The sequence below is a fragment of the Podarcis gaigeae genome (assembly GCF_964106915.1).
Source record: "Podarcis gaigeae genome assembly, chromosome: 3".
In the NCBI taxonomy this organism is placed as follows: domain Eukaryota; kingdom Metazoa; phylum Chordata; class Lepidosauria; order Squamata; family Lacertidae; genus Podarcis; species Podarcis gaigeae.
The window spans coordinates 1830117-1844405 of record NC_139680.1 but is presented as its reverse complement, the minus strand read 5'-3'; the positions used below and the strand labels follow the sequence as shown (position 1 = coordinate 1844405).

Below are 14289 nucleotides of genomic sequence, written 5' to 3'. Positions count from 1 at the left end.
GCAGAGAGCAATACAACCCTCCTCCCAAACAAACGTATCTGCAGACTTGACTCAAGTGGTCTATGCTCAGAGTTGTTTTAAGTTTTTAAGCAGCCTCTGTCAGCTACACTTCTGATTAGGGACCCGGTGAGACAGTCTTTAACCCTTTCCCCTGCAGAGTGCTCCCATTCCCAGCACCCACAAAGGATGGGGATGTACTGGAAGAGGATCCTCACCACCCACAAACTTACTCGCATTGTCCTGCTGCTTTGTGTTTTTGATAAACGCAGAGAATTTGGAGAAGATATCTATGCCTGCAGCATTTGATTCACGGTGCTTGGCAGCTAGCTTGGGATACCTGCAAAAACAGAAGAGTGGTTTTAAAAAGGAGGCCTCTGTGGAAATTTAAAAGTAAAGAAATTGCACACAAATACCACAAAAAAGGCATATGTTGCTCACTTCTAGCGCTGTTTGTAACACAAAGCAAAATTCTTGCAGATCAAGTACTGCTTTTAAAACTGTCTCTTATCTCAGCATGTCAGCCTCTCAGGACCCTTACTGAATACTGCTGCCACCGTGGGGAGCCAAGAATTTTAAAAAGTTACACAATGATGGTTTTATGACAAGGTTAATTGTACCGGGGCTTAATGTGAAAGGAACCGAGAAACAGCATCCTTAAATCAGAACTAGTCATATGTTTTCAAAAGATGCAGAGGCGTTTGGCAGCAACAGCTGCTTCTCTTCACTGTGTGAATGGTGGCCTTTGGAGAAAACCATTCCAGGATATAATGGCACTTATAAAGAGGTACTTGGCGAAAAGGAGTCTATACGGAGCTGAAATGCAACAATGAATCTGTGCGGGCTGCTGAAAAGTGTATTGTGCTTCTTGGAAAGGTTTCTGTTTTCTGTGAGTCGGAACCTCAAGGGGTCCGTCCAATCAAAATGCCTTCCTCCAGCAATAATGAAACACCACGGCCGTGTAACAGCCCTGGGCAACCCGTGACCCTGAAGCAAAAAGCTGCTAACTTGCCTCAGCGCCAGGGCTGGGCACAACCCCCTCGACTACCACCATTTCCACCCTGTAGCAATGGGCTAGCAGACCTTCTGTGAGCTGGCAAAGGGGGCCCGCAAAGACCACAGCACCGTCGGGCAGGGGGTTGCTTACCATTTGATGAGCCCCCCAGGCTGCCTCCCCACAGGCACACGCCTCTTTCACTTTAAAGAACAGCAAGCTGCTCTGCTCAGTAGCAGGTACCGTATTTTTTGCACCATAACACTCACTTTTTTCCTCCTAGAAAGTAAGGGGAAATGTCTGTGCGTGTTATGGAGCGAATGCCTGCGGGTGGCGGGGGGGGGGGAATCTGCTGCAGTCATGAGCAGAGGATCCCTGGTTCCCCTTCTTTCCCTCCTCCGTGGTTACAAAGCACGGATCCACATGGATCCTCAGGATTTTTGCATTGGGCTACTCCAAACTCACTGTCAGATCACATGTCTGTGGCCACAGCATGAACCACAAAAATCATATATCCACTATTTCGTTTAGTATATATTTTTTCTTGTTTTCCTCCTCTAAAAACTACGTGCGTGTTAGGGTCTGGTGTGTGTTATAGAGCGAAAAATACGGTAGTTAAGGTTGGTGCTGGGACTGATGCTATATTTACAGTGGTACCTCAGGTTACAGACGCTTCAGGTTACAGACTCCGCTAACCCAGAAATAGTACCTCGGGTTAAGAACTTTGCTTCAGGATGAGAACAGAAATTGTGCCGCGGCGGCAGCAGGAGACCCCATTTGCTAAAGTGGTACCTCAGGTTAGGAACAGTTTCAGGTTAAGAAGGGACCTCCAGAAAGAATTAAGTACTTAACCCGAGGTACTACTGTATATGGCACGGTTCCCAGACACGCTGTACCAAAAAGAAGATGGCTGTCTCCCTGGCTATTTTAAAAAACAATTTTAAAAGTGACTGGCAGCCAGCTGCAGAGCACAGCGCCTTGTCTACACTTATTTTTTTCCCTTATGGGTGAGGAGGAAGGCCACTCAGCCCCCTCGTCAAATTGTAACCACCCCCCAAGCAGAACATTCTCCCCCTGCCTTGCAACCTCCCCACACATCCATTGCCCTCCACTAAACTGGGTTCAGTTTAGTGTATCACATGTTGGGCAAACCTGCTACAGAAGGTGAGGCCATCCCATAGTATTCCCTCCTCTTGTTACACTGCATACAAAGCGGGGCAGGCAGGGAGTCCTGCAACCCAGAGTCATACAAATTATATTTACAGGTACAAGGATTTAGTACAGGCTTCCTCAACCTCAGCCCTCCAGATGTTTTTGGCCTACAACTCCCAGGATCCCTAGCTAGCAGGACCAGTGGTCAGGGATGCTGGGATTGTAGTCTCAAAACATCTGAAGGGCCGAGGTTGTGGAAGCCTGATTTAGTACAACAACTTAAGTGCTGCATTTAAGAAGTTATACTTTGCAGGATGGGAAATGGGGAGAGAGGAAAGAACAAATTGTGGGCTATACAAGGGGGGGGGGGTTTCATGAAATCAGGTCCCATGGTTAAAAGTCCTTAGCTCATGCTCAAATTAGTACCAGAGGAGGAGGAGAGGCAAGTTTTAGAAATATGCATTTTTCTAGGTTGACTAGCTAAGAGGCAAGCAGGCTCATTGTAACACAAAGCAGATATCAATTTGCCCTTTACTTTTACCCATTTCATGTGGTAACTACACCATAATTCTAAAAAACTCTTATTTTTTACTTTGGAGGTAAAAGCGTTTCCTCCAAAAATTCTTCAATTTTGTTGATATCTGTCTTGACTTCCCCATTGAACGTCAGGAATGGTGGGTGGCTCCCAGGAGCTAAATTATGTAAATCAGCTGGCTTTCTGTGGAAACAAAAAGAAAGTTCAATAAATTACTAATCATGTATGCCATGGAAGTCCCATTGGTTTTGTACTACTGAGAAAATTAGCCCTTTGCTTTTTAAGCTACATATAGGATATACAGGCCTCTCTCCATTTACGCAAGGGTTGTACACCAAGACAAACGCAGTGCCTGCATCGGCAGTTGCTCATGTGCAAATAGGGAGTTGCCTGTACTTAAAGAGTGCAGAAAAAAGCAAAGTAGGATTCGCTGTCTGTATGAGAAATATTAAAGTTCCCAACAGAAAATCCAAATAAAGTGATCAGAAGGAATATCAAGTTGTTGGGAGAATTCATCAGGAGCTTTCAGGTGAGGTGTCATCAGTATGTGGATGACATTCAACTCTGCTTCTCTGTTCCATCTGAGGTGAGAGAAGAAAGGGGTCCTGCTCTTGGTGGGGTTGCACTCCCTTGAAGGAGCAGGTGCACAGAGCCACCTCCCACACTTGAAGCTCAGGTGGCTTCAGTGGCCAGGAGTGCTGGTTTCCAGCTCTAACAGGTTCACCAGCTACTGCCATTTGTGGTCAGAAACAAATGTGGTCACAGTAACCCATGCTCTAGTGACCTCCAGATCAGACTACTGTAACACGTTCTATGTGGGACTGCTCTTGAAGACAGTTTGAAAACTGCAGCTGGAAGTTTTTGCAGTGGCCAGAATGTTAACTGGTATGGCCAATTGGATGACACTGGTCTTGAAAGAATTGCACTGTTTACAAATATGCTCCAAGCCCAACTCAAGGTTTTGGTGTTAACATACAAAGCCCTAAGTGACTTAAGAGTACAGCTCTCTGAAGAACATCTCCTCCCTCACAGACCTGCCCATGCATTAAGACCAGCTGAGAGAGCTCTGCTGCTGCTCCCTCCACCAGGTGAGAGGGCTTCCCGGGTGGCAAAGCCCCATTTAATAACAATAGCAATAAATTTGTTATTTATATGCCACCCATCTGACTGGGTTGCCCCAGCCACTATTAAAATGCAAGAAAACATCAACCATTACAAACTTCCCTGGAATGACCTCTCCTCTGAGGTGGTGCTGTTAAGTTTTTGCTGGCAGAGCAATAGTCTGCCAGTCAGTTCTGGTTCAGCGGGCTTTAAATGCTGATAATTTTATGGTTCATGGTTTTTGTGGCTGTTCATACTGTCTTTAAATCCAATTTTACCCAGGTGTAGAACCATTTGGTGAAAGGCAGGTTTACATAATTCTTTGGTGAAAGGCAGGCTTATTATAATTCTTATAAATAAACACAAGAAAACACAAACGCCATTGTGTCTCATCAAATATTTTTTATCAAGATCCTTTACCTCTTCAGGTCAACTGTGGTGACATTGAACACAACCCCTTTGAGCCAAAGTATCATGAAGAGACGCTGTGAAAAAGGGCAGTTCCCAATGCTTTCACCATCTACACCAGCCTAGAGGAAATAAGAAATAGAGAAGAAAATTATCTGGAGGTGTATTTTTCCTATCACTGCAAGCATCATAATGCCAGTTTGAGTCCACCCAAAATCCTTGTCAAGTTCTTCCAAGCTGCTGATTCCATCTCCATCCACCTCCTACCAGATCAGCTCCACTTTGTTCCCAGACTTCTCGTACTTAGTTTTTCAGGGCCAAACTGGACATGGCAGCTTTGAGTCTTCTTTTTCTTTAAATAATTACATGGCGGGTGCCATTCTTACTGGGAAGGCAACACACAAGGGTGAGATACTTATCTTTTCACTCTCCCACTGCAAACGCAGATTGTTTTGGGAGTATGGGGCTCCTGTGCTTCCTCCCTTGGCTTCCCTACACAGTTGGGAACTACAGCAGAACCTGCACAACTTGTGACCCTGCCAGGTGAAGGTTGGCCACCAGCCACATACACAGTTTGCCAGTTGCTTGGCAGCTGAGTCTGCAGTCCTGGGGAAGTCTCCAGACGTAGACCAAGGCCAGTGAAGTGAATTTGGCTCTGCATGTTGTGCAGGCCGAGCTATAGAAGTCCCCCAGGACTCTTAAACACACATGTATTTGTGTCTCCTTAAGAAAATCAGCTTTCCTGGCCCTCCCAAAGGTTTCTCATCTCAACACAATATTCTCCATAGCTTTCACTAAGTCTCTTCTTCAGAGGGATCTGGCCTTCCCTGCCATCCCACCAACCCACCAACAAATCTGAGCAACTTTTTCTGATTAAATGCTTCCAATTCAAAACCAAGGTTAAACACTTAACATAGTGTTAAGTAGCAGTTCGTGCAATTGGAACAACTTTGATTTGTGCAAGAGGGCACTTCCCCTCTCTCCCTGCCCCCCGCCCCCAGCAGATTTAGAAATGGTACCAAGTGAGCACAGTAAGAAGGAAGAGAAGTCTCACTGCACAAGCAGAAGTCGTTTTGCTTGCAGATTAATTTAGTTGAATACTACCCAGTTGCTTGGAAATTGAGCTACTGTTATGGGAGATGTGGCAAATTAACATCATCAGATGATAAGAAGAGCACAGTGTTTTTCATTTAAGTACAGCTACAAATCTAAGAGAAGTTTCTGGAAATGAGATGCTATAATTTGTTTGTTTATTTGTTTATTAAATGGTCTCAAGGCCCCTTGCAGCCATATTGTGAATACAATACAGTAAAACAGCAATAAAACACCAAGTAAAAACACAAAAAGCCAGGTGCGTAAAACATGAATAATACCAATATAACAAGGAGCTAAAACTTACTGCAAGATAATTTCAACTGAGTTTATGTAAAATAGAAAGCTATCCACATCTGGAATTCAAATTTCTCTTTAAAATCTATAGACTGGGATCAGTAATCTGGTTATGCCTTTAGCCTCATAAATGTTGGTGACCCTCAGCCAAATTTCCATACCTCTAAGCACAAAATTCAGCTAGCAAAAAATATTGGCAGTCAGGTGCTGAAAGTTAACCCTGAAAATGTAACTGGAGATAAGCTTGAATTATTTATTGAAATTCCATTACATTACTTGCCGTATTAGAAGCCGGGTGAATCTGCAGCTAGTGCAAATACTGAGCAAGAACCTTTTGCTTGTGGGAGAAACAAGCATAGACTCTGGCACTCCAGTCCGAAACATTTCCTGAGAAATATGTCCAACTGATTTCAATGGGATTTACATCCAAGTAATATCTTTAGGACTGAAGCCTAAGAGTGCATGCCTATAGAGATGAACTGGCTGGGGGAATATAGGATTCCTATTGCGTGGGTGGCACTTGAGAGACCCCCCCCCACCACTGGAGATACACGGGAGCACATCTGCACTGGTGGCCAGAGATGTGGGTGGAGCAGAGGAGGAGGAGGAGATTTGCCCCAGATCTTACACCCACCTTGGCTGTGAGTCCTGGAAGATCTCCTCCCTGCCTTGCTGGCTTGGGCAGGGGCTGCCCTGACTGACTCCAGCTACAAAGGCTGAGGTCACTCAACAGAATCTTGGGCTCGGGTATTGCTGGTGGGGTGGGTGTGTTTAAGGAGGGGGTGTTGCTGTTAGTGATATTAATTTTTAGTATATTATGATTTATGTGGAAATTGTTCAGTTTGGTTGTGTACTTTTTGATGTTTTATTTATTGTTTATGGCTAGTTGTGTTTAGAAATGCATTTTCCCCCTTGTTATAAGCCACCCTGAGCATGGTTTTGACTGTGGGAACGCGGCACACAAATAAAATGATGGCTGCATGTATGTACACTCCCCTTGAGCTCCTGACCACACCACCACAGGTCAGACAAAAGGCACATTTCACTCACTGAGCTCAATGGAGCAAGGGTGGAAACAGTTCTGAAAACCCACTGCCCCATCTCCCCTCATTGTCACCATGACAAAGCAGGGTTTGGCACAATTCTGGATGCAGTCCTAGCCAGTGGGGCAGCTGTCTGAGGCCTGTGCCATGAAGGTCAGTAAATGGTTAGTTATTTAATTTAGTCTTGTGGTTGTAGTTTTACTCCCACATAGAAGTCTCATGGGATTTTCTGCCTCAGGAGCCAAAATAACTTGGGCGCTGTGTCCAGGCAGGGGTTGTCTTTTGCTATCCTATTTCTAGCAACATGGAAGCCCCACCATGAGGCCATCCCTCGCAGGAGAGGCTGTGCAGCAGGAGGCTATGTCACACAGGCCCCACATCATGCTCCTTGTTGTTGTTTAGTCGTTTGTTGTTGTTGTTTAGTCGTTTAGTCGTGTCCGACTCTTCGTGACCCCATGGACCAGAGAACGCCAGGCACCTCTGTCCTCCACTGCCTCCCGCAGTTTGCTCAAACTCATGCTGGTAACCTCGAAAACACTATCCAACCATCTCGTCCTCTGCCGTCCCCTTCTCCTTGTGCCCTCCATCTTTCCCAACATCAGGGTCTTCTCCAGGGAGTCTTCTCTTCTCATGAGGTGGCCAAAGTACTGGAGCCTCAGCTTCACAATCTGTCCTTCCAGTGAGCACTCAGGGTTGATTTCCTTCAGTATGGAGAGGTTTGATCTTCTTGCAGTCCATGGGACTCTCAAGAGTCTCCTCCAGCACCATAATTCAAAAGCATCAATTCTTCGGCGATCAGCCTTCTTTATGGTCCAGCTCTCACTTCCATACATCACTACTGGGAAAACCATAGCTTTAACTATACGAACCTTTGTTGGCAAGGTGATGTCTCTACTTCTCAAGATGCTGTCTAGGCCTGTCATTGCCCTTCTCCCAAGAAGCAGGCGTCTTTTAATTTCGTGGCTGCTGTCACCATCTGCAGTGATCATTGAGCCCAAGAAAGTAAAATCTCTCACTACCTCCATTTCTTCCCCTTCTATTTGCCAGGAGGTGATGGGACCAGTGGCCATGATCTTCGTTTTTTTGATGTTGAGCTTCAGACCATATTTTGCGCTCTCCTCTTTCACCCTCATTAAAAGGTTCTTTAATTCCTCCTCACTTTCTGCCATCAAGGTTGTGTCATCTGCATATCTGAGGTTGTTGATATTTCTTCCGGCAATCTTAATTCCGGCTAGGGATTCATCCAGCCCAGCCTTTCGTTTAGTCGTTTAGTCGTGTCCGACTCTTCGTGACCCCATGGACCAGAGCACGCCAGGCACTTCTGTCTTCCACTGCTCCCTTAGAGGATGGCCAAACCTTTGCACACAACAGCCCTCAGGCATTCTATGAATCCAGAACTATTACACATAAGGGAGAGGGTGTAGAAACAAGCACTCCAGCTGTCATCCCCATCACCCTTGCGACTGTCTGAAGGAGCTCGTGGAGGCTCCTTCAGGAAAATCAGGATTCCAGTTGGTAGCGTGTACACAGCCTAAGTGTGTCTTAAGTAAAGGGATCCCTGACCATTAAGTCCAGCCACGGACGACTCTGGGGTTGTGGCGCTCATCTCGCTTTACTGGCCGAGGGAGCTGTTTGTCCACAGACAGCTTCCAGGTCATGTGGCCAGCATGACTAAGCCGCTTCTGGCGAACCAGAGCAGCACACGGAAACACCGTTTACCTTCCCATCAGAGCGGTACCTATCTATCTACTTGCACTTTGATGTGCTTTCAAACTGCTAGGTTGGCAGGAGCTGGGACTGAGCAATGGGAGCTCACCCCGTCGCGGGGATTCAAATCACCAACCTTCTGATCAGCAAGTCCTAGGCTCTGTGGTTTAGACATGAAAGAAGTGTGCATGCACATGAAAGCTCATACCAATAACAAACTTAGTTGGTCTCTAAGGTGCTACTGGAAGGAATTTTTTTATTTTGTTTCACCCAAAAGGAAAGCAATGCCCAACCTGGTGATAACAGAATAAATGATGGAAGGAGGGAGCTGCAGCCCAAGATACGAAAAGAGGTAGTAAGCCAAGACCTCGCTACTTTAAATAAATTCAAATCTCCAGGGCCTGATAAGCTGCATCCAAGGGTACTAAAGGAGCTTGTGGATGTAATGTCAGAGACTTTGTCTATGATCTTTGAAAATTCTTGGAGAACAAGTGAGGTTCTGCAGACTGGAGGCAGGCAAGTGTTGTCTCCATCTTCAAAAGGGGGGGGGGGAGACCCAGGTACCTATGGACCGGTGAGCTTGACATTGATACCAGGGTAGATCCTAGAACAGATAATTCAACAGTCGGTCTGTGAGCATTTAGAAAAGGATGCTGTGATTACCAAGACTCAGCATGGGTGTCTTAAAAATAAGTGATGCCAGACCAGGGGTTGCCAACCTGGTCCCTACTGCCCACTAGTGGGTGTTTCAGGATTCTGGGTGGGCGGCAGGGGGTTCTATGCCACAAGCGGAATCCTCCTTCCATCGAGTTCTGGGGGGCGGTAAAGAAATTCTACCATCAAGAAAGATGCATTAGTGGGTGGTAGGTATAAAAAGGTTGACTACCCCTGTGCTAGACAAATCTCATTTCTTTTTTTGATAGAGTCACCAGCTTCATTGATCAGGGGAATGCTGTGGACATAGTGATTTCAGTAATGCTTTTCACAAAAATTGGCATTATATTCTTGCAAGGAAGCTGATAAAATGTGGGTTGAATGAGGTAACTTTTAGGTGGATTTGTAGCTGATTGACTGACCAAACCCAAAGAGGACTCATTAATGGTTCCTAGTCATCATGGGGGAAAGTGACATGTGGGGTGCTGCAGGGACCGTAGTCCTGGGCCCATTGTTGCTCAACAAATTTATAAAAGACTTGGACAAAGGAATTGAGGGAATGCTCATCAAATTTGCAGATGATCCCAAACTGGGAGGGGTAGTTAATGCCACAGAAGACAGAATCACGATTCAACCCTAACAGGTTGGAGAACTAGGCCCAAACTAACAAAATGAATTTCAACAGGCACAAAGGTCAGGTTCTGCACTTCAGCAGGAAGAACCAGCTACATAAATATAAGACAGGGGACAGCTGGCTTACAGAACTATTAGTTGGCTTACTAGCAGTACTTGTGAAAGGGATCTACGGGTCTTGGTGGACCACAAGCCTAACATGAGGCAAGAGTGTGATGCAAGAGCAAAAAAAAAGCTAATGCTATTCTAGGCCGCATCTACGGAAGTCTAGTGTCCAGATCAAAGGAAGTAATAATACCACTCTATTCTGCCTTGGTCAGACCAAACCTGGAGTCCTGTGTCCAGTTCTGGGGATCACAGTTTAAGAATGATATTGACAAGCTGGAACATGCACAGAGGGCAGCAACCAAGATAGTCACAGGTCTGGAAACCAAGACTTACGAGGAAAGGTTGGAGGAGCTGGGTATGTTTAGCCTGGAAAGGAGGTGACTGAGACGATGTATGATAGCCATCTTAAAATATCTTAAGGGCTGTCATGTGTAAGATGGAGCAAGCTTGTTTTCTCCTGCTCTGGAGTGTAGGACTTGAACCAAGGGCTTCAAGTTACAAGGAAGGAGATTCCAATTAAACATCATTAAGAACTTTCTGGCAGTAAGAGCTTTTAGACAGTGGAACGGTCTCCCTTGGGAGGTTGTGGACTCCCTTGGAGGTTTTAAAGCAGAGGTTGGATGGCCCTCTGTCATGGATGCTTTAGCTGAGATTCCTGCATTGCAGGGGGTTGGACTAGATGACCCCTGGGGTCCCTTCCAATTCTATGATTCTGTGATTCTCCTCCTCCCTCTTCCAGAAATGACATTTTGTGTTGGGACAGAAGTTGGTGGAAAACTAACTTCTTTTACCCAGCTAGTGTTTGCTTGAAGCCAAAGCTTAGTAGAATAGAGAATAGGCAGATATACAGTGAGAGGTAAAAGATGTTGACCATGCAATGATCAGGAGATGATGTTCTGAAAAGAAAGTAGAGATTAATAAAAATACTGAAACTCGCTTTCCTGGGGCTCCCACAACCTGTGAGAATTTTCTACAGTGCAACTCTTTTCTATTCAGGTGTCAAATGATCAGCCACTATGACTAAAACACCAAATGAACCCAGTTTGCATAATAATCTCTAACAATGGCTCATTACAACAGACAGAGGGGGGAATATTTATTCTTTTGATATGCGTCCACATCTGTGTGAAGTAATCTGCCCTTTCAGCAGCAAAAAGGAAAACATTCGCACCACATGCCTGTTGTCCATCACAAAAGGAACAGGGAACTAGAAAAACAGGGGCAAACAATAGCAGCATTTCTGTCCAAGGCCAACCTCTAGGGAGGAATGCAGCCCTGCTTACAATGCACAGGTAAGGGCAGATGGACCCCCAAGAAGCACACTCCATTACTCTCCTCTCCTGTAGCTTCCATTTGTCATCTAATAGTCCATCATCTCCTTGGCCACTTTCAGCTTCTGATAAAGTGGCATATTTGTACGTGTATAAGACAATGGTTTTTTGCTAAAAAAATTAGTCAACAATGGGGGTTGCCTTATATACGGATGGTGAATGCTCCAATCATCACACTTACCACTAAATATACTGGTGCTCATTAGCATAAGAAGGCAGGGTGTGTGTGTGTGTGTGTGTGCGCGCGCGCATGCACACACACACACCAAGTGGCAGGTGGGCTGCAGGGCATGGAGCCACTGTCCTCCAGAACTATGGGCGATCTCAGGTGTTTGTGGGGCCTGCTCTGCTGCTGCCCACTTGTGCACACACACAACCCACCTCAGGCGCCTGCAGGGGCTGCTACGCCTGTGCCAGTGCTTTGAATATTTAGTAAAATATAAAAGTTGTTCTGTGGATGTTTAAAAACATTAATTCCTAATTTTGGGTTTACAAAAATAGGGATCGTCTCATACATGGGAAAATGCGGTAAACTCAACTATTGTTCTGAATGCTCACTGGGGCAAGATTGTTTGAACATATTGCACTGATCCTGTCCTGACTGCACTGGCTGCCCATTACAGTGGTACCTCGGGTTACAGACTCTTCAGGTTACAGACTCCTCTAACCCAGAAATAGTACCTCGGGTTAAGAACTTCGCTTCAGGATGAGAACAGGAATTGTGCTCTGGCATTGTGGGAGTAGCGGGGGGCCCCATTAGTGAACGTGGTGCCTCAGGTTAAGAACACTTTCAGGTTAAGAATGGACCTCCAGAACGAATTAAGTTCTTAACCCGAGGTACCACTGTAGTTTCCGGCCCAATTCAAAGGGCTGGTTTTAATGGTCCTCTTTAACTAGGCCTTTGGCCGATAAGTTTCCCAGAGTTTCATCACAGGGACACTCCCTGCTCTTCCTGGAGGTGTCAGGGATCAAATCTGGGACCTTTTGTATGAAATGAACTATGGTACTTCCCCATAAACAATAAATAAATGCACTGGATTCCCATGGAGTCCTTGCAAGATATATCATTCATTACCAGCTGTCATCACAGTAACGGGAACTTTGTTAATTGCACAGTATATATCAATACAGTGCAGAGCAGTGTTGAAAGTTGTAACTCCAGAAGAAATACAGTTTACAACAATGGATTAAAAAATGAAGGTTTTGCTGTTGGCAATTACACTTATTTCTGAAATACCGCTAGAGAAGTCACTGCCACAGTGTATCCTTGCTTAATTTTTGAAAGAAGAGGTGCTGATCAATCCTGCCTGGATACTGCAGCCTTCCAAATCTCATCCTGAAGATCCATCTCTTGTCCCAAGCCCACATCCCCTGCATGTTCACATTCTTGTCTCAGCGATGCCAGTGCTGCTTTGGTCATGTCCTTTGAATGGGGAGTTGGCTTCAGGCACCAGGCCTCTTGGCAGGCCAACTCTGTGCCACAGCCACTGCCCAGCCAAAGAAATGCACACAGCAGATAGCCAAAAGGGGACACTTCCAGTCATTCCTATGGCTCCAAACACCCTTCCCCAACACACACACACGTGGAGCATCTAGGCAGCTATTCCCAGGTCTGCGCTCTATGGAGCAGTTGCAGCAACAGGGGGCCACCAGTTTGTGTATCTGCCGCAGACAGGCTGTGTGCACTTAGCCAGAGACTACCCCTGCATGGAAGTTCCCTCTGCTCTTCCCCCTTCAATCCCCTCCTGGTTCTGGGAGACAGTGGTGCAAGAGAGAGGGGGGAAGCACCCAGCCCTTCCCTTGCCTGACTTGCCTCTTCCTCCTCTTCTTCTGACCCATCCTGGGCTCCATCCTCCAACTCTGAAGCTTCCCTTGCCTCTCTTTTGCCTCCTGGCTAGTACAGGTACCCACAATTCCCTGGCCCCCTCTCCCAAGTCAGACTCCAGCCCCCCTTCCCCCAGGGCACACTTGCGAGCATCCTGCTAGTCCTGCACACCCTGTATTGCAAAAATGTCTGCAAAGGTGACATGAAGGCTGGCAACATGAGCCCTGTCATGTGGGAATCCCTTGCAGATTACGACAGCGTCTGCAAAATCAGGTCTGCCAAACATACTACACTATAGCAATAAAACAGCAATGTTTTCTATCAGTTATTTATGTTTTTTTAGTGAAAAGTGCATGTTAAGAAGCAACATTCTCCCCTGGCATATTTGCCGAACTGGAATTTCATGCTCCCTCACTTGAGGCCAAAGGAAACATTTGCCATTTACTTCAGAGTAGTCCACTCACCAAATGACTATACCATGCAATTGTCTACCAAACTGACCGTGACCGTGAACTTCCTATCATGAGAAAGAGCGCTTTCTGCTGACCTTCTGCAAAATCCCTCCAGTATATTTTTGGGATGCAATGTCAAATGATCCCTGTGACATTTACTGTTGTGGAATGACCTCTGCCTTCTCCTTAGCCTCACGCAGTTCCAGGAGCTTCACTTCCATCACAGCATCGTGACACAAAAACCGGCACTACAGTTTAGAAGCATGCAGATAGCAGGGACACAGACACCACGCAAGCACAAGTGTGCACAGAAAAAGTAAAATTGCTGGAAACTATTGTGAATGATTGCAGCAATTGCAATAGAAGGACGGAACCTCTCCATGTCTTGAAACCTTTGCATCCAAAGCCAAATACCTGTCCCTTTGCACTACTACAGTCAAACCTCGGTTGCTGAACGAAATCCGTTCCAGAAGACTGTTCAACTTCTGAAACATTTGACAACCGAGGATCAAAGGGCGGTCAGCAAAGTCAATGGAGAAAAAAGAAAAAACTCCCCGGAAGCCATTCAGCTTCCGAAAATCATTCAAAAACTGGAGCAGTTACTTCTGGGTTTTCGGCGTTCAGGAGCCAAAACGTACGATAACGGAGATGTTCGGGAGCCGAGGTTTGACTGTGTAATTCTCACTACAAGAAAACAACCAATAGACTGCCTGGATTAAAGTCTTCTGAATGTCTCCTGCTAGGGATGCCAGTTCCCCGTCCAGTCATGCTGCTTCACAGGTCAGCACCCTGAGGCTTGAAAAGTAAACTGCTGCTGAGCCTCCTCCATCATTCTTTCTCTAGTCCCCTTGTAAACCCTTCCCTTCCGTCTCCTCTGGCCAGCAAGACTTTATTAATTTGGTTGAATTATACACCAAAAAGAATGACCAAAGTGGTCTATAAATATTGCACTGGTAAAGG

At 45.9% G+C, this 14289-nt stretch overlaps 1 protein-coding gene across 4 annotated transcripts in view; it reads right to left on the bottom strand.

Annotated features, from left to right (window-relative positions):
• Positions 1-14289, bottom strand: part of CLIC5 (chloride intracellular channel 5) — a 70607-nt gene that overhangs the window by 20453 nt on the left and 35865 nt on the right. For all 4 annotated transcript variants that reach the window (XM_083730699.1, XM_083730697.1, XM_083730698.1 and 1 more), the window contains exons 2-4: positions 4200-4309; positions 2736-2861; positions 231-337 (exon numbers count right to left, since the gene is read on the bottom strand). In XM_083730699.1, the coding sequence (XP_083586825.1) occupies positions 231-337; positions 2736-2861; positions 4200-4255 (289 nt within the window). In that variant the 5' untranslated portion in view covers positions 4256-4309. The remainder of the gene's footprint in view (positions 1-230; positions 338-2735; positions 2862-4199; positions 4310-14289) is intronic.